The sequence below is a fragment of the Dermochelys coriacea genome, chromosome 9 (assembly GCF_009764565.3).
Source record: "Dermochelys coriacea isolate rDerCor1 chromosome 9, rDerCor1.pri.v4, whole genome shotgun sequence".
Taxonomy (NCBI): Eukaryota; Metazoa; Chordata; order Testudines; family Dermochelyidae; genus Dermochelys; species Dermochelys coriacea.
In genome coordinates, this window is record NC_050076.1 from 56,263,991 (window position 1) to 56,282,286 (window position 18,296).

General features: G+C 46.6%; 1 protein-coding gene across 6 annotated transcripts in view; it reads left to right on the top strand.

The window, feature by feature from the left end:
* The window catches only part of STK25 (serine/threonine kinase 25), a 33,072-nt gene extending 14,791 nt beyond the window's left edge, over positions 1 to 18,281 (top strand). For 4 of the 6 annotated variants that reach the window (XM_043491590.1, XM_038416096.2, XM_038416097.2 and 1 more), the window contains exons 3-12: positions 1,305 to 1,535; positions 3,402 to 3,458; positions 6,013 to 6,121; positions 7,238 to 7,395; positions 7,697 to 7,882; positions 8,145 to 8,290; positions 10,059 to 10,170; positions 10,766 to 10,837; positions 14,241 to 14,377; positions 16,710 to 18,281. In XM_043491590.1, the coding sequence (XP_043347525.1) occupies positions 1,305 to 1,535; positions 3,402 to 3,458; positions 6,013 to 6,121; positions 7,238 to 7,395; positions 7,697 to 7,882; positions 8,145 to 8,290; positions 10,059 to 10,170; positions 10,766 to 10,837; positions 14,241 to 14,377; positions 16,710 to 16,749 (1,248 nt within the window). In that variant the 3' untranslated portion in view covers positions 16,750 to 18,281. The remainder of the gene's footprint in view (positions 1 to 1,304; positions 1,536 to 3,401; positions 3,459 to 6,012; positions 6,122 to 7,237; positions 7,396 to 7,696; positions 7,883 to 8,144; positions 8,291 to 10,058; positions 10,171 to 10,765; positions 10,838 to 14,240; positions 14,378 to 16,709) is intronic. The other 2 variants (XM_043491592.1, XM_043491591.1) reach the window with 2 other exon arrangements.
* Positions 18,282 to 18,296: the final 15 nt, after the last annotated feature.

Below are 18,296 nucleotides of genomic sequence, written 5' to 3' on the forward strand. Positions count from 1 at the left end.
GTGGGCTGGTGTAATCAATAAGTCTGAGCAGCTGCCCTTGTGTTATGATGAAATCTGATAGTAAAATGAAGGGGCAAAAGGGAGAGAAAACATTCCCCTCTTTCTTAACTTCCCTGCAAAAACCACTGCAGACTTGGGGTGGGAGGATATCCCACTGGATTTCTATTTGCCCTGGTCTTGGGATACCATGTGGCTCAGTTACAACACGCTCACTAGGCTGTAAGAACAGAAGGCTGGATTTGACACTCCGGGGTCTACATTTCTATACACATACAACAATCTTTCATTGTTATTAAACACTTCTAGTCTAGTACTGCTTAGAGGCCAGTCAGGTCAGGGCCGCATTGTCCTTGGCACTGTACAGAGGTCTTTTGCAATACACAGTCCCTCGCCTGAAGAGCTGACAGTTTTTTCAGAGACCCCTTTCTATGCACTTGGAGGGCTAAGGTAGCGGTCCCCAAACTTTTAGGGTCGTGTCCCCCCCCTTGTCCGTGCCCATCCAGGGACGGGAGAGGGGGTGCTACTTGTTGGGGGAGGGAGGGATTTGGACGGGGTAAGGGGGCCAAGGCTGGGGCCACAGTGTGGGGCGGAGCCAAGACTGGGGGTGAGGCTGGGAGCGGACCCACAGCTGGATCACAGTGAGGGCCAGCAGCTGGGGCTGCAGTTGGGTGCAGAGCTGCAGATGGGCTGCAGTCAGGGGCCGCAGATGAGGTTTGGCAGGGGGCCATGGGTGGGGCTGGGGCAAAGAGGGGCTGGGTGGTGCTCCCTCCCTGCCCCTGGGGCTGGCTTGGTCCATCACACACCCCCAGAACATTCCCCATGCTCCACAGTTTTGGAACCACTGGTCTAAGATTGTTTTTCATTTCTCCCAGGCATGGGGTGGTACCATGGTAAGCCTGTGTGCGGGAAGACCTCCTGTCATATATCTGGAGGTCTATTATGGACCTTACGGATGCCTTATAATGAAGATGAGCTCTCTCATAGAAGGGTAGTGGGAGTCAGTGTGGTGACAATGACCCTGTTTTAAAATAGGTTTCATAGTAGCAGCCGTGTTAGTCTGTATTCGCAAAAAGAAAAGGAGTACTTGTGGCACCTTAGAGACTAACAAATTTATTAGAGCATAAGCTTTCGTGAGCTACAGCATCCGATGAAGTGAGCTGTAGCTCACGAAAGCTTATGCTCTAATAAATTTGTTAGTCTCTAAGGTGCCACAAGTATTCCTTTTCTTTTTGTGTTTTAGAATAGAGAGCCCTGTGGGTGGCTTATGGTTTGACCCTTTCACCTTGTCTCTGCATTTCGGTTAGCACTCCAGGGTGGACCCAGAAGAACTGTTCACCAAGCTGGAGAGGATTGGCAAAGGCTCGTTCGGTGAGGTGTACAAAGGAATCGACAACCGCACCAAGGAGGTGGTTGCCATCAAGATCATTGACCTGGAGGAGGCGGAGGATGAAATTGAGGACATCCAACAGGAGATCACTGTGCTCAGTCAGTGTGACAGCCCCTACATAACCCGCTACTATGGGTCCTATCTGAAGGTAGTCAAAGCTGCTACAGGAGAGATTTACCCTAGTACTCTAGCTCATAAATCTGTGGGTGGGGATGGTATCCTAGAACAGCAGGAAGCAGGCTGGGGCTTGTGACTAATGGCTGCAGGATGGATGTTCAGCAAGGGTGGGCTGCACTGTCAGCAAAGAACATCATAACTGTGGGAAGGGTGTAATGACAATTTCCATTCTGTTTACCTGCCCTATTGTGGATCTTGGCTGTTGCAGAACACATTGTAATAATCTCCATATACACAATTCACCCAAAGAAGTGGGGGCTCTGCTAGAATGAGAATGCTCCATCAAAGAGACAGGCCCCCAAACAGATTTCTTATAAAGGAGGTAGCTCCCACCCACCTTCACCTAGAGGATTCTCTTTCTGGCTTTTGAGTCCTCAGTGATATTGCCTTTGCATCTCTGGGGACCCAAACTTTGTCTCCAAAAAGGAGAATCGCCACTTCCAATACAGCTTTGGAAGATATGTTGTCTTTATACCCATAAACTGCTGTCTGGCTTTCCTCTCTGGTTTTCCCCTGGCATTGTGTATCAGTATTTAGCAAGCAGAAGGTCTGAGACTTTGATTTTACAGTTCTGTGATAGTCTGTGCTCCACCTTTTTTCCCAACACCATTCCCTTCTTTCTGGGAGTTGCTCCTTCAACAGGCACTTTCAGGAATACTATGAGTTGTGCAGAACCACTGAGGAAGGGTTATTCTCAGGGTTTGGGGCCCCTAACTCGGGTTTCTTGTAGAGGCTACCATGGCAGTTGCAGAAAGCACTACTTCTAGTGGAGCCCGGTCTGCCTCCGCTCTTCTCTGCATGAATCTCCTGCATGGCAGTGTGAAGTGGCAGACCAGCCGTTGTCTCAGCACACCTGCCAATTACCTTGGCCTATCTGAACAAAGGCTGTCAATCTCACTGAATCCTGCAAGTGGGATTGGGTGCTCAAATGGTTTGAGGCTGCCAGACTCATTCAGCTTCTCACTTAAACCAGTCTGTAATAATGTAAGGGATGAACAGCAAGGTATTGCTATTACTGTTGACGTATATGACGGTAGCATTTAGGAACCCCAGTCAAGGATCAGGTCCCTGTTGTGCTAGACACTGTACAGACATGACGGAGAAAACACTCCCTACCCCAGAGAGCTCCCACTCTAGGGGTTGCACAGAATACAACAGGTCAGTGAAACAAAGGGTGCATGAGAACGGGGAGATTGAGGGAACAATGAAATAGACCAAGTGTAACACTTAGAAACAATGTTGGGTTGAGTAGGAGACTAGGTCTGTTGGGGGAGCAATAATGGGGTCAGGAGCTTTTTTTCTCAGCTGACACTAGTGACTGAAAGTCACCACTATCTGGTGGCTGTTTGGAGACGTATCTAAGATGAGTTGATAGTCTAGTAAAAAATGTGGATGCTGCTCAACCACCTTCCCTGTTGGCAGCCTCTACTGAGGCCAAGGACTGAAAAACTACCTTCCCTCCCTTACAGAGGTGGTTTCTAGGACCAGCTGGAGATGTATCAATAGAGGCACATGGGGAAGATTGCATGGCTGCTGCCTGTCTCCAGGGTGCCAGACTGAGAAAAAAAATAAAGGTTGGAAGGGAAGTGTGTGATGGGATTCCTCCCAGGGTCTAATTTCCGTGCAGCAGTACTATGTCAATGAGGGATGAATGGAAGCTCGCCTGACTTGGTCCTAGTCTGGCTGTGGAGGTTGAGTGCCTGTTTTCTATTGAGTGAAGAGCTGTGCACAAGTTTCATGGCTGGTGGGGCAGGGCCTGATTGAGATTTGATTTTTGTTTTAATCTTAACATACTGCCCAGTGCTCACCCAAACATGTTTTCCTGCTTCACTTGCAGAGTACCAAGCTGTGGATAATTATGGAGTACTTGGGTGGAGGCTCAGCACTGGATTTGGTAAGTAGCTTGGTCAGTCCTCATCTCTTAACACATGGACACATGTGGCCCACAGCCAGAAGCTGGAACCTTAGTTTGTGAAACAACCATAAAGTTGGTGTTTATTAGCCCCACTAAGTCTTATTCAGAGCCATTTGCCCAAGGAGTAGACAATGCAGAGCAGGCATGCTGGCTACAAAGCCTGTTTTATGCCAGGATGGAGAAATCATTTGCTCTATGACCCTCTGGGAAGTCTGTACCCAGCTATCTAAGCACCATTGTACAACACACCCTGCTGCTCTATTTCTGAGATAACCTGTCGCCTACAATCAGTGTTGGCTTGTCCTGTTTGAATGACACTATATCCATGCTACACCAGATGCTAAAGCAGGGGTGGGCAAACTTTTTGGCCAGAGGGTCACATCGGGGTGCGAAACTGTATGGAGGTCCGGGTAGGGAAGGCTGTGCGCCCCAGATAGCCTGGCCCCCACCCCCTATTCACCCTCTCCCACTTCCTACCCCCTGACCTATCCAACCCCCCCCCGCTCCTTGTCCCCTGACTGCCCCTTCCCAGGACCCTCTGCCCCAAACTGCCCCCCTCCCCCCCGGGACCCCACTACCTATCCAACCCCACTGCTCCTTGTCTCCTGACAGGCCCCCCCAGGATTCCCACTCCCTAACCAGCCCTCCCTGTTGCTGGACTGCCCTGCCCCGTATCCACACCCCCATTCCCTGACCACCCCCCCCAAACCTCCACCCCATCCAACCGCCCCCTGCTCCCTGTCCCCTGACTGCCCCCCAGGACTCCCTACCCCTTATACAAACCCCCCTGCCGCCATCACCCCCTTACCATGCCACTCAGAGCAGCAGGAGCTGCCTGGATGGAGCCACCCATGCTGCCCGCATGATGAGCTGAGGCTGCAGGGGAGGGGGAACAGTGAGGGAAGGGGAACAGTAGGGGAGGGCTGGGGGCTAGCCTCCCCGGCCAGGAGCTCAAGGGCCAGGCAGGACGGTCCCGCAGGCCGGATGTGGCCATCGGGCCATAGTTTGCCAACCTCTGCGCTAAAGAATAGAGATGCAGAACACATGTGGGTCTCAACTTTGCTGTGTGACACCCCTGCACCTCCATTGATTTAATGCATGTATAAGTGGGACAATGGGATAACCCATTTTTCTTGCACATGTTGGTCATTCCTTTAGTGTGTCCTAACTAAAATGAGATGATTCAAACACTCCACAGGCAGTCCTCAGTCACACATAACAGATGTTTATATACCAGCTGTGATACACAATTGATTAAATAGAATGAATCTAAACTTTGGGGTGTTCCTGGCCTGTCTATCTGTGAAGAGTGGGTGGGGTGATGGAATTCCAGTGTCAAATCTTTTTCTTCTATGTAAAAAGGCATGCCTGACCTATAGCGCCCCTGTCTGGGCAAGTGTGGCTCAACCATACTCTGCCTTAGTTTCCTTTCTTGAACGCCTTAAAAACTCCATACAGGAATTCCATTAATACCCTGGTTTATTATCATAAACTGTGCCAATCAAAATAAAGTTGTCACAGACCCAGTATCATCCTTCTCAGCCCTACCTAGGTGGAATCTTGTAGTCCCCTGAAGTCTGCTCTCTGACTGTCTCTTACAGAGCTTTTCAGGCTTCTCTCCTTACCTACCTGGGTTGAGAGAGGGCAGTGGATAGCCCTATACTGCAGCCTCCAGGAGCCTTCTAAGTCTTTGCATCTTCACTCTGTCTTCCTCCTAGCACATCCTGTTTGCCTCTTTATAAAGACCAGTTGCCTTCTCTTAAGACCAATTGGGAAGCAGCAATTCAGACAGAGGTGCACTGGACCCTGCTCCCTCTTAAAGGGGACAGTCACACCGTGACACTTACCTTAGCAGAGAATTCTTTGAGTTCTCAGCCTTTCCAGTGCAATAACTGATGCCCTGAGCCTGCAATAAGAACAATGCTGTTGGACCCCACTGACTTCAGGGGGGCATTTGCACAGAGTTCATTGTAGGGTCAGGGCCTCAGTTACTACATTGGAAAGGCTGAGAACTCAGCTAGGGTGGGATTTTTTCATCCTATTTTGTCTCAGAAGCACCTCTCTTGCTGTTGCACAAGCTGAAATGCTGTGCGCTTGCATGCATGCGCCCAGAGCCTTGGACAGATTGGATCTGTATATTTCTATGTGTAATGTATTCCCAGCCTAAAGCAGATGAGTGTGGCAAACCTTGATTTTGATTCTTATATTTAATGGTGTGGGTATAAAACACAGAAGTAGACTTCCTGATTGGCATGTCTGCCAGCAGGTGACTGACACTGCTATGGAGGAGATTTTGTGTTACAAACTGAGGTCAGGAAATGTGGAATCTGCTAGGAATCACTCTAGTGATGTGTAAATGTCTGTCATAAAAGTTGTGTAGGAAATTTTAGATCATCTCCCCTCCCTCCTCCTACTTATTTTTCCCTCTGTCATTCTCTCACCTCTTCACTTCTATTTAACGCCTATGTTCCTTCCTTTTTTCCCTCCAAACACTCTCCATTCATTCCTCTCCCCACTTTTCTTCCGTGTTTAGCTAAAGCCAGGACCCTTGGAAGAGACCTACATTGCCACTATCCTGCGGGAAATCCTCAAGGGCTTAGATTACCTGCACTCTGAGAGGAAGATTCACAGGGACATCAAAGGTCAGGCTTGGAGAACACAGCCCCTTTGCTCTTGAGTGATGATCCCACCAGCCCTTAGACAAACGTACAGAAACAAACTGAGGGTACAACCTGAATTGCTTTGTAATCCACTACGTTTACTATCAGTACTTTGTTCCTGAGATCATAAACCTCATATTCTTGCAGATGAGGATGAGTTTCTGCCTATATCTAGGACTTGGGGTAGGGTGGAGGGTCAGCAGCAACAGTCTGGCACCTGTGATTTGGGTGAGGACATGGAACAAGGGGAGATGAGTTGCCAGAGAGAGGTGAGTTAGCAGAATTGCTCAACTGCCTGCTGACTGTTGTTGGTTAGAATTGGAGCTTCTGTTTCTGTATGTAAGATCCTGAGTAGTCTGAGTGCTGATCATTATGGACACAACTTGTGTGTGGCTCTATTGTTGTGGCTGGAAACTTTTTCAGTATGTGTGACTGGAGCTGTCTCACCGAGAGCTCTGAAGCCTGCATGAGAAGAGCACAACAATGCTAGAAACAGAAGGGCTGCTGCCATTATTTCCTCCTGCTTCTCATCTTACAGCATCCAAGTGTACTAGATGCCATGCGGTACAGAGACAAAGTTCCTGCCCCCAAAAGCTTAGCTCGACTACTTTCCCTCCATTGCATCATGCTTGAGATCAAACAGTTGTGGGGGCATGGGGCAGGAGGGATATGGTGACCTCAATAAGAGTATCTGACTGGGCAGAGAGAGTGAGAGCATTGAATATTAAAAGAACACAGTGGTTAGTGACTGGGGGCCCAACTTGAGATGGGCCTAATATTCAACCGGTGCTGAGCACCCACCCACTGAAAATCAGGCCCTTTCAGGGTGTTTCAAGATGGGTCTCCAGTGACTCTTCTTGAGGCCCTGTGCTGTAGGGCCTCCTTCAGCCTCCAGGAGTTCCTTTAAAACTAGTCATGGAGCTGCCAGATAAATGTTCCCCTTCTTCCCCTGAATGCATGAACCTGCTTCGAGTTGCTTGAGATACTGAATCTGGAAATCATAGCTGGGAGTTCTGTCTCAAAAACCTGAGCCACTAGATTCCTTGTTGTTACAGGAGTTTCAGGAACCATTTGACTTACTCTTGTTTGTGTGAACAGCTGCCAACGTGCTGCTATCAGAACAAGGGGATGTGAAACTGGCTGACTTTGGTGTGGCTGGACAGCTGACGGACACCCAGATCAAAAGAAATACGTTTGTTGGGACTCCCTTCTGGATGGCACCAGAGGTCATCAAACAGTCTGCCTATGACTTTAAGGTGAGTTGGTGGGGTAGATGAAGGGCTCTTGCAGCAATAAAGTGTATTACTTAGGTAATACTACATGCTTATGTTAACACTAGGATGAACATAAAGATTGGAGCCTTGTCTCAAGAGAGTGGTCTCATTATATGAGGGATTGGGGTCTGTTGGAGAAGCCTCTGAATAAATACCCCATAGACCTCAGGTGAGGCTGGTCCCTTCAGTAAAGTGAATGTTGCATGCACCTTCTGCTAGCCGCCAAGTGCATAACATAGCACTTCTCGCTTCTCTGATGTCACTCTTCTCACTCCTCTCTCAGGCAGATATCTGGTCCCTTGGAATTACAGCCATTGAACTCGCAAAGGGAGAGCCCCCGAATTCTGACCTGCATCCTATGCGGGTGCTCTTTCTGATCCCCAAAAACAACCCTCCAACATTGGAGGGACATCACAGCAAGCCCTTCAAAGAATTTGTGGAAGCCTGTCTCAACAAGGACCCTAGATTTGTAAGTATAATTTCCTTCCTCTTGCTGCAGATAGAATGGAATGTCTGGGACATAGAACTCCAGAGTCCAAAGGTGCCTAGAAATCCTCAGCAGAAGGACATGTTAGTGCTACACTCTTGGAGAGAAATTAGCAGCAGGTTGCAAAATGAAAAAGCAGGCATGGCAGAAATAAAAGACAAAGCTTTTGGGTGTTAGTCATGGCTCTTGCAGATCTTGGCTACTGCTAGGTTTAGCACACTCTCTGTTTCCTGATTTGCCACAGAGGCCAACTGCGAAAGAGTTGCTAAAGCACAAGTTCATCACACGCTATACCAAGAAAACCTCATTCCTCATGGAGCTGATTGACCGATTCAAGCGCTGGAAGTCAGAGGGCCATGGAGAGGACTCCAGCTCTGGTGATTCTGACATGTGCGTATGCCACCTGCCCTGGTGCTCGCCTCAATACCCTGCAGTGGCCTATCCTCCCAAATCCTATTCTCTACCACTTCAGAGCACAGAGACCCAATTAAGTGGGGAAGGGAGAGGGAGGGTCCCTGAGCCAGGTTGATGTGACTGTTCCCCATCTTCTTCGTGGTAGTGAGCATCTGATTGACTTTCAAGCCCTGGTTAGGGGAGCAACATATAGATATCTGAATATATAGTATTGCAGTTCTCTTTGCATTTGGTCCCTCCTCATATGCTACTGTGGAGCCTTTGCTTAGTTTTGGATCAATGTAGGTGAGAAGCTAAAAGTATTGGCTGGAGAAAGGAAATGTTTTATGAGCTAAGTACTATAGGGCTTGGATCCAGGTTCCAAAATGTGTAAGGCTAGTAGATTAACCCACTGTGCCACCTAGCCCATAGAGCACTCCTAGTCTTTTACCTTCTTCATCTCTAACAGGCATTCAGCTAAACACATTACCTAACTTCAGAAGAGCCTTCATGGAGAATAGTGGCTGATGAGCAGGGATGGTGTCCCTAGCCTCTGTTTGCTAGAAGCTGGGATGATTACCTTTTCTGCCATTCCCTCTGGGGCACCTGGCATTGGCGACTGTCGGAAGACAGGATATTGGGTTAGATGGACCTTTAGTCTGACCCACTATGGCCGTTCTTATGTTCAGAGCATGTAGCTCTGACACCATATTGCAGTAGCTCAGGGGTGGCCAACCTGTGGCTCCAGAGCCACATGCAGCTCTTCAGAAGTTAATATGCAGCTCCTTGTATAGGCTCCAACTCCGGGGCTGGAGCTACAGGCGCCAACTTTCTAAAGTGCTGGGGAGTGCTCACTGCTCAACCCCTGACTCTGCTACAGGCCCTGCCCCCACTCCACCCCTTTCCGTCCCCTCCCCTCAGCCTGCCATGCCTTTGCTCCTCCCACTTAGAGCCTCCTGCATGCCATGAAACAGCTGATCGAGAGATGCAGGCAGAGATGGGGCAGTGCTGATCGGCAGGGCTGCTGGTGGGTGGGAGGCGCTGGGAGCGGGGGGGTGGGTGAAGTAGCTGATGGGGGGGCTGCTGCCTTATTACTGTAGCTCTTTGGCAATGTACATTGGTAAATTCTGGCTCCTTCTCAGGCTGAGGTTGGCCACCCCTGCAGTAGCTGGATGTGGTCCTGCTACCTGTAGCTAAACTGATATAAGGAGGTCAAGATGCTTAACAGTGACAAGTGGATTTTTGTTTTTTGGGATGACCAATTTCAGACCCTTTAAAGGGGCCTGACTCTTCTGAATTGGGTGATTAGAACTTAATGAAAATCAAACCCTATTAGTGCCTCAAACTGGGCATCTAGAATTGCTAGTTACTCCTGAATCTTTACTATAGGTCTCTGACAGACCAGATTTGTCTTTGGTTCATGCAGGGATCTGGGAACTAGAAGAACTGAAATGGTAGTTAGCCTGGCTCTATGCAATGAGCTGTGTGGACCAGAGAGTCTGATAATCTGAAGGTATTTCAGTTTGGATCAAATCAGATTTTCTAGACTAACTTGAATTAAATTTCCCCAGTGTACCTAGAGTGGCAGCTGTTTTTCTGCCCCCTTGCAAAATGCCTGGAGACCTGTGGTGAAAGGGTAACTATGGCTGGCTGTAATGCATCATCTGGGAGCTTAAGGGCTCAGAAATGGAAGGGTTCATGTCCTGTGTGTGTGTGATTATATCGCGCAGGCTGTATGTCGAACTCCTTCTCCTTCTGTTTCTAGTGATGGAGACGCAGAAGATGGAGACCAGGGTCCAATCTGGACGTTCCCACCAACTATTCGCCCCAGTTCCCTTAAACTGCACAAAGGAATAGCTCTCCATGGCTCTCAGAAGGTCAGTCTGCTGACCTTGTCATCAAAAAACAGGGTGACCAGGAAATGAGTGGGGCCTAGGAGCAGGGACAGCCACCTTCTCAGTGCACTCGTATGACATTCTTTGTTCTTAATTTTCTAATGTTGCCCCAAGCCTGGCACCTGAGCATGGTGCGGGCAGCATTATAGGGCTGCATCTTCCGTGCCCCCAGGATGCTGACAGTTAATGCTCATTCTCTGAGGATGGGTTGGGGAGCCCCCGATAAGGATGCCGGTAATGCTGCTGTAACAGCTACTAGGATGTGGAACAGTCTGGTGCTCACAAGTGCCTAGTGCATTACCTCTGCTGACACTCTAGCACCTCTTGTCCTTTCTCTCTCTCTGAGTAAATGGATGCTACTGATGATGGAGACCCCAGTAGGAGTCAGCACTAGCCTTTCTAGCCAACCAGTCTCATTCCTCCAGTTGTAAAGAAGAATAGCTAATGTTGATCTCTGGGAGGAGATATGTTTCAGACACAAGGGAAATGGAAGATTGAAGCACCTTTGTGGGCTGGGATGCACCCTTCCATGGGTATGTCTGCTGCATGTTTCATCTCTCCGTGTTTTGCTTTCCAGTCTGCTGAGCCCATCAAGCGGCAGCCCCGATCACAATGTCTCTCCACGCTTGTCCACCCAGTCTTTGGGGAGGTGAGAAGGCCATTTTCTTTGTTTGCGATGGCTGCAAGTAAAGGGAAAGCAGCTGAGTAGTTGTTCGGGAAACATGTAAATGGGAGGGATTCTTGAGGGTGAAGAGGTGCAGGGTGCCTGGTAGGACCGGGGGTAGTGAAACATCTCTTAGTTCAGAAAAGCCAACTCTGTGTATGTACTGCTTAAAGAGCTGTCCCTAATATACCTGTCCTGCCTAAACCTACCCTGGGCAGGAGTACAGTGCTGCCTACAGTTTCTTGCCCTTGTTTTTTCAGCTCTTCCCTCTTCTATGTGAGCCTCATGAGCCCAGGTTACGGAATGTCTGTCCTTCTCTGCATCATCCTCTCTGTTGGCCTGGTAGCCTGGCCTTCCTCAAGTCTCTCTCTCAGTACAGATTCCCTCACATGACTAGTGCTAGGAGAGTGCCTGATTTCAGCAGTCCCCTCACCTGTGTGAGGCTAGGACATGTCCTGCTTGGGCAGAGCAGGAATCAGGGTTTGCCAACACTGGGCAACTTTCTTTATTTGTTACTCTGTTTAAATCCCCTGCCTAATGCCATCTGCACCCACTCTGTCTTCCCCCGCTACATGCTGCTGCCCACAGCAGGTCACCAAAACTGAATTTTTCCAGTGAGAGAAGTTAGATCTAGAATTGGCCTTCTGTGAGTTCTAGACCTTCCTTCCATCTGTCCCACATTTTGTCCTGGTTCTTTAATAGCTGGGCCTGGCTGTGATTCGCAGAGGAGCTGCTAAGGAATTAGCCACCATGCAAGCGATGGAGTGGGGGGAGGTGCAGAGGACCTGAAGTAACTAGAAAACATAAACTTGTCGTAATTGCTGCAATGTTGGTGCCTTTTAGAGCTTCTATTATGTGATTAACAGTATGCACGTAACTGGTGGGGGACAGGAGAGTCAAGGTCCTGTCTACATATCTCTTGTGCTTCTGTGGCCCCCATAATATCTTAGCACTGTGAAATCCTAGTGAGAGTCACACCCTCAGCAAATGCTTTCAGATTCAGGTATCTGAAGGCAGGCATCTGAGTGAAAGTAGCCTGATTTTCAGAGGTGCTGAGCACCTGCAATTCCCACTGGCTTCTGTAGGAGAGGGTTCTTCAGGCACCCACACTTGAAAATAATATTCCCAAAGCCTCTAGGCCAGTATCAAGTAGACTTGCCTCAAAAAGGAACCTGCCTGTCACAGCTTCCATCCCTGTGTGACTGGGATAAAGCCTCAGGCTGGGGGCACTGGTAAGTGTGTTTGAATAGATTGTGCACATTTTCAAAACTTGTTTTATTTTTTACCCTGGTGGTAAAGCCTTCTAGAACCTAACAGGGATGAGCCAGTGTGATTCTGCAGACCTATAAAATTTATTAACCTACAGCCTTTCGAGGGGTTTTTTTTAACTAGCCTATAGGAAGTTCGCTATTAAATTTCATAGGTTTGCAGAATCATATTGGCTTCAACCCTGTTAAGTTCCAGAAGGCTCTTCCATTTGGCTTGCATTTTACAGGGTAACTTTTAGAACACATTTACAAAATGCACAAAATATTTAAGGCACTTTCCCTTCCTTACCTTGAAAAACCAAACCAGCTCCCATCACAGACCACTGAACAAAGTGGGTGATGTAATATCTTTATTGGACCAACTTCTGTTGGTGAGAAAAACAAGCTTTTGAGCTACACAGAGCTCTATATAGGTCTGACTGAACAGTTGGATGTTAGTGGCTTGTGGGTTTCTACCACTTGAGCTTAGCAAAGGAAAGGCCTCATATCCCACTGTTCTGCCCCTGAGACCCTGCACTTGAATTCTTTCATCAAGTGGAAGTGAAAGTAGGTCCTTAAGTAAGATTGTGAATGACTTTTCAGTCCAGCAGTTCTCAGTGCTGCTTGTCTGTCATTCCCCAACCTTGGTTGTTGCATATGAATAAATAGTGAAGTATGTGGGTGGCTGTGACAGCTGAGGCTTTTTGTGTGTGAAATGGCAGTTCACTCATTGAGGGAAGGCAGATGTGTATCTTGTTAAATAAAGTTAGTTTTCTTCCAGCAGGGGGACTGTGAGTATAGGGATGGTCCCAGCCCCAGATTAGCATTAAGATTTGCCTTGTCCTGGTTTCTGTCTTTGTGAGAGGGAACGTGAACTCAAAGAATTAGGTTGCTCCTACGATTACATGCAAGGAACTATGAGTAGAAGTTGAAGCCACTTAATCAGCATAGTCAAGATGAAGGTAAAGAAGGTTTTTAACTGACCTAGACAGTGGTTAGTTGGCATAGATATTGCAGTGTCAAGAGGAACTTCTTCTTTCAGCTTTGCTTTTTGTTTAGTGGAATATACTATGGAAAAGGCACAGAGTTCAGGCTGATTATGCAGGGTACTCTTGCAGGCTGGACTTGGAGAAAGTTACCCAAATGAAGGGGGAAAGAGGCTATAGCAGACAAACTATTCATGGCCTGGAAAATCTGTTATGTCATAAGTAGTGAATAGGTTGTCCAGTTCTGTCTTGATATAGCAATGATGCTTGGCTTGGAGTTTCCTAATGCTGAATGTTCTGCTTTTTGTGTACTTTAAATAAATGACTGCACCATGCAACTTGCATGAGCTCATGAAAGACAGAACAAAGAGTTCTCATATAAGATAAAATTCCCCCCTAAGCAGAGGCTAGGACAAGGCCTGTGCACCACTCTTGAGCATTTAAATGGCACACGGGCCTTATGTCAATGGTCTGCATGGGGGAATCTCTCTCTTTTGGGATTATGTTAGATTGAGGGACCAGCTAGCTCAAGGTCTGAGACTTGTCAGCAATCCATCTTCCAACTAGCTAATTAGTTCAAAACAAACCCAGGTTGTTATGGGGAGTGTTCTGTTGCATCAGTCCAGTATCTGTTCTTCACAAAATCCATCACCACACGTGACACCGCTCTAGTAGCCTCTGTAGAGATCAGTGAGTGAGTGAGCATGGACAATAAACTGTCCTCTACTCTAAAGGTAGCCACACTGAGGCAGGTTGGCAGTGTGGTGTAGAGAAGCTTGCATTGCTCAGGGCTGTCAGTCCAGCGCAGTATCCAGCACACTTAATTTGTGTGTGGGAAAACTTGGCAAGGTGTTTGCTTTGTTAAAGGCTTGGCTGTGACTGTCTCGCTATGTGAGGTGGGAAGCTAAGTAGCATGTGGAGGAGTATATTCAGAAAGTGTGTGAAAACTCGTTCTGCTTGGTCTGCCCTTGTTCCTGTGCAGAGAGGAGAAAGCCCTGGAGTGCGAGGCTTGTAGGAACCTACATGTTAGTTGCCTGGGTCCCTCAACAAAACCACATTGAAAAGGAAGACTCCTTAATATTCATTCTAAGCTGATCTGCTTGGTGAATGCTTTCAGATGTCACAGGCTGTTAACACAATGTATCTGGCTTGCAGCTCAAAGACAAGCACAAGCAGACTGGAGGGAATGTGGGAGCTATGGAGGAGCTGGAGAATGCCTTTAGCTTGGCTGAGGAGTCCTGCCCAGGCATCTCTGACAAACTGATAGCACACATGGTGGAGCGCGTACAAAGGTAAAAAAAATTCTGACATGTGGGATGGGGATTAGGGGCATGCGTTGAAAATTCAGTGGCTCGGATGTGTTACGGTAACATCACAGGACAGGTATGGATTTGTCATTCAATAGCCCAAACATCCAAGAAGCATGTGTGTTGACTGAAGCAAACCTTTAAGACACTACTTCGACTCATTCTCCATTATGATGTGTTGTCATGCTGAACATAGCTGTGTAGAGCATATGACTGGTGTCCTGAGCATCAAGCGATACTGCCACTAGCCACTTTCAGCTCTGATGCATGATGTGTCATGGGTTGTTACTAGCCCAGCTAGTGCGACTGTGTACCATATCATTCATTTATACCTCAGAGCATTCACCACATCCTCTCAAAATCGGTTTTCAAGAACTGTTGGAGCTCAAACACATGTGAGCCATGAAAGCTAACTGCAGCTTGCTTGGACTAACCAGTGGAGCTATGGATGCAGTGTGGTTGTAGTCATGTTGGTCTGAAGAGATTAGAGTTGAGCTATGTCAGTTTCAGAGGACTGAAGGGAAGGGGATGCACCTTGTCTTGGATTTACATACACCATGGCAGCTGAAGGGGAATAAGACAAAAGTAACAAACAGTGGAAATGGAAGATCTGTATATATGTATTTGGATGTCCTGTTGTATTTGCAAGGATTTAAAACTGCATGTAGTATTTCGTCTGTATTTGAGTATTTTTATCCTTTGATCTGCTTATACACAAAGAAATGTTTAATAACACATCATTTCTTAAAACTCTGCTAGATTTTAAGCAGAACTCCTTAAGCAGATGAGGTGTAACTTCCTGCATGTCGTTTTGAAGCTATAATAACTTTGGAGGCTCTGCTGTTGGCAAAAAACTGAGTGCTGATTTTGCTTCCATTAATATTCTGAGCCAAGAAACTAACCCCCTGCATCCTCCTAAATATGGACCCAACATATACTTGGTTTCTTTGACTCTTTAGGTAAAGAATAACTATGGGGTTGTCTCCATTTTTTTGATAGTCCTGTAAACCTTTGAATATATTCTTCGAAAAGTAAGCCCAGACAAAGTTTTTTTCCCTCCTGTTAGGGTGTAGATGCCATGCTGTCCCCCCTCCCACCCCAGGCTTGTTAGCTTTGTTTACCTTATATAAATGTACTATCATTGCATCTGCCAGGCTGATCAGACAAGTGAACACCAGTTCCTTTGTCTAAGGCAAACTGGTCTTATGCATTGCTTGCAAAATACATTTGAAGAACTTAATTCTAGCACATATTTATAACTCTTTGTACACAAGTCTAGTGAGTATGTCAGGCCTGACAGGAGTTGCTGACAGAATAATGAACCACCAGAGTGTCTGTCTCTCTCAACAGAAATGTAAGAGGAACTAAGTAACAAGAATAGTTTTAAATGTGACATGTTGCCTTTTTTTGATTTTGCTATTTCCTTTAATATATAGACATGGTTCTTTTCTGCGTTTTTTAATTTGGGGATCTTAATAGTTTTTGAGGGCTGAGAAAATAAAAGCTTAAGCTGTCTCTTGTGATCACACTGCTAGTTCCTTGTTTTTGCTGGTAGACCGAAATTGAAACTCAATAATTCTAATTTAGAGAGAGAGAGAACCCTTGATGTCCTTTGCTGCTAAATCCATTAAAGTTTATAAGTAAAGGTGAAGCAAAAAAGTTGAAGTATAGGGTTTCAGGTTCTTAAAACGTATTATTATACTGGGCAGCACTGATAACTAACCTGACCTGCATCACACAAGCCATAGAATTTCACCCAGTGATGCCTGTAGCAAGCCCATTATACACCTGAGTCAGAGAATATCTTTTACAAAGCCACAATTTTTTCAGTCTGTCTTAACTGCCAGACAAGCCAATGGGCTGCAGTACTACTATCTAGGATGAAGTCAAAGGCATTCTTTCTAGCAGCTGCCTAGGTGTGATGGGATTTGGCTGTATATGAATCCAGAAATGTCATCACCTTTGAATACTGATTAATTTTTTAGAGGCTAGGAGAACCTTCTTGGAGCTAAGTTGACACTCCCATCCCACTTAAGCATTACCCTTGCAGTTGGGTAATGTTCTGAGTTGCTTGCTTACTCAAACCACATGGCAGAAAATGCCCTCCTGTACTGTTATCTAATCATCACCTTTTTCAAGTGCTTTGCTTTTATTTTTTGCCTAGCTAGACAAAGCCATTGCTCAGGCACATGCCTCTTCTATCATTGTCCATCATGGTCTCTGGTGGGTGTGGGGGGTTCTAACCTCTTAGTGTATCATTCAAATGGGTGAGTGCAGCTAGTGTCACCTGTCTGTCCTTTTTCTCCCTTCTCCCCAGGTTTTCACATAGCCGGAACCACCTGACTTCAGCCCGCTGACCAGTACAGTCATTGCTGCTCTTTAATGGGGAGGGAGGATTTTCCCAACATCATAAGAACTACATCTCTAATCCAGACCACTGTCATCTGCTGTTGGATGTAACATTGTGACTCCAGGACATTTCAGAGCCTTCATCTATACATGTTTCCATGACAACCAAGGGTGGGGGTCACAATGCAAGTACAATTTAGACCTTTTGCAGAGCCCAAGGAGGGATGGTCTAATTGTTTTTACACTGTTCTTAATGGAGTTTTTAATTGTTCTCTCTGTGGATGTATCCTTTTTATTTGATTCAGAGCTTGTTAAAAGGTAAAATCCTGGCTGGTGGAGCAAGAGGGAAGTTCTCCTGTACTCAGATGTTTCAAAAGGGAAGTATGTTGGGTTTAGCCTTCTCCTCTCCCACAAGGAAGTGTAGGTGAATGGTAATTCACAAGGAGTGCAGATGGCTCCAGGCTTTCCATACACTACAGCATTCTAGTGGAGTCAGAGCAGCACTCTAGCCCCACAAGGATTTTTTCAACTCCTTTAGATACTAGTGGAACAAAGGCTTTAACTAGCAGCAGTGAAAGTAAGTTTGCTGCTGTCCCTCTACTTTTCATTCAAGAGTTGCTGCATTGTTTTGTCACTTTCACAGGATGGGTTTGCTGACTGCTCTGCCAGCGGTTCTGGGGATATCGCTCTTTAACTAGGCCTTGCTTTACTTAAGCTACACTAGAGCAAAGTTTGCCTCACTTCCATAGAGCAGAAGGGACAAGGCAGCTGCATTTGGTTTAAAACTATCTCAAATGGGGGTTAGGAGTTGCTTATGCTCCCTTCAGAGCCTCCTCCTGCTGCTTCTCACGTGACCAGCAGACGTACCAGGTGCGTTGGCTTGTGGCAGACTGAGCGCCATGACTCTCCTAAGGTGAGACAGACTAAACACTAAGATTAAAGTGCATTAGAAAAGGGACCTTTGTCATGCAAAGATGTTTAAAAGATTAGTCTGAAATTCTTTAAAATGATTCTCAATTGAAGAAAATTCAGCTTTTACTTTACCTATTAAATGGCTGGTATCATTGCTCCTTGGTGGCTATATCCCAAATGCTGTGATTGGGATACCAAAGTCAATTTCTCCCCCACTTTACTCTCATGAACCATTTCTTAAAACTCTGCTCTAAATGACTTGAAGCCAACAGTCTCAGCCAGAAGTACAGTCCAGATAATAAGCTGCATCTCTCATTGCTTTGAAATGTTAATAGACACTTTAGTCATTCAAGGTATTCTCATGGAGCAACTTCAACTAGTTTTGCTTTCTTGACAATGTTAGTTTAGCCAGGAATTTCAGTTCTCCATTTTATTTCATAGATTTGTATACAAGATACTCCAAGGATCTGGAAGGAAACCAGGCTTGTAAAGAGACAGGGCTGAAATTTTGAAAGCTGGATACCTAAAGCTAAGCAGCTAAATCTATATTCACATAAGTGATGTGACTTCAGGTAGCTCCTACAGCTTCCCTAGAAGCCAATGGGAGCTGCAGATGCTCAGCACCTCTTAAAAAAAAAAAAAA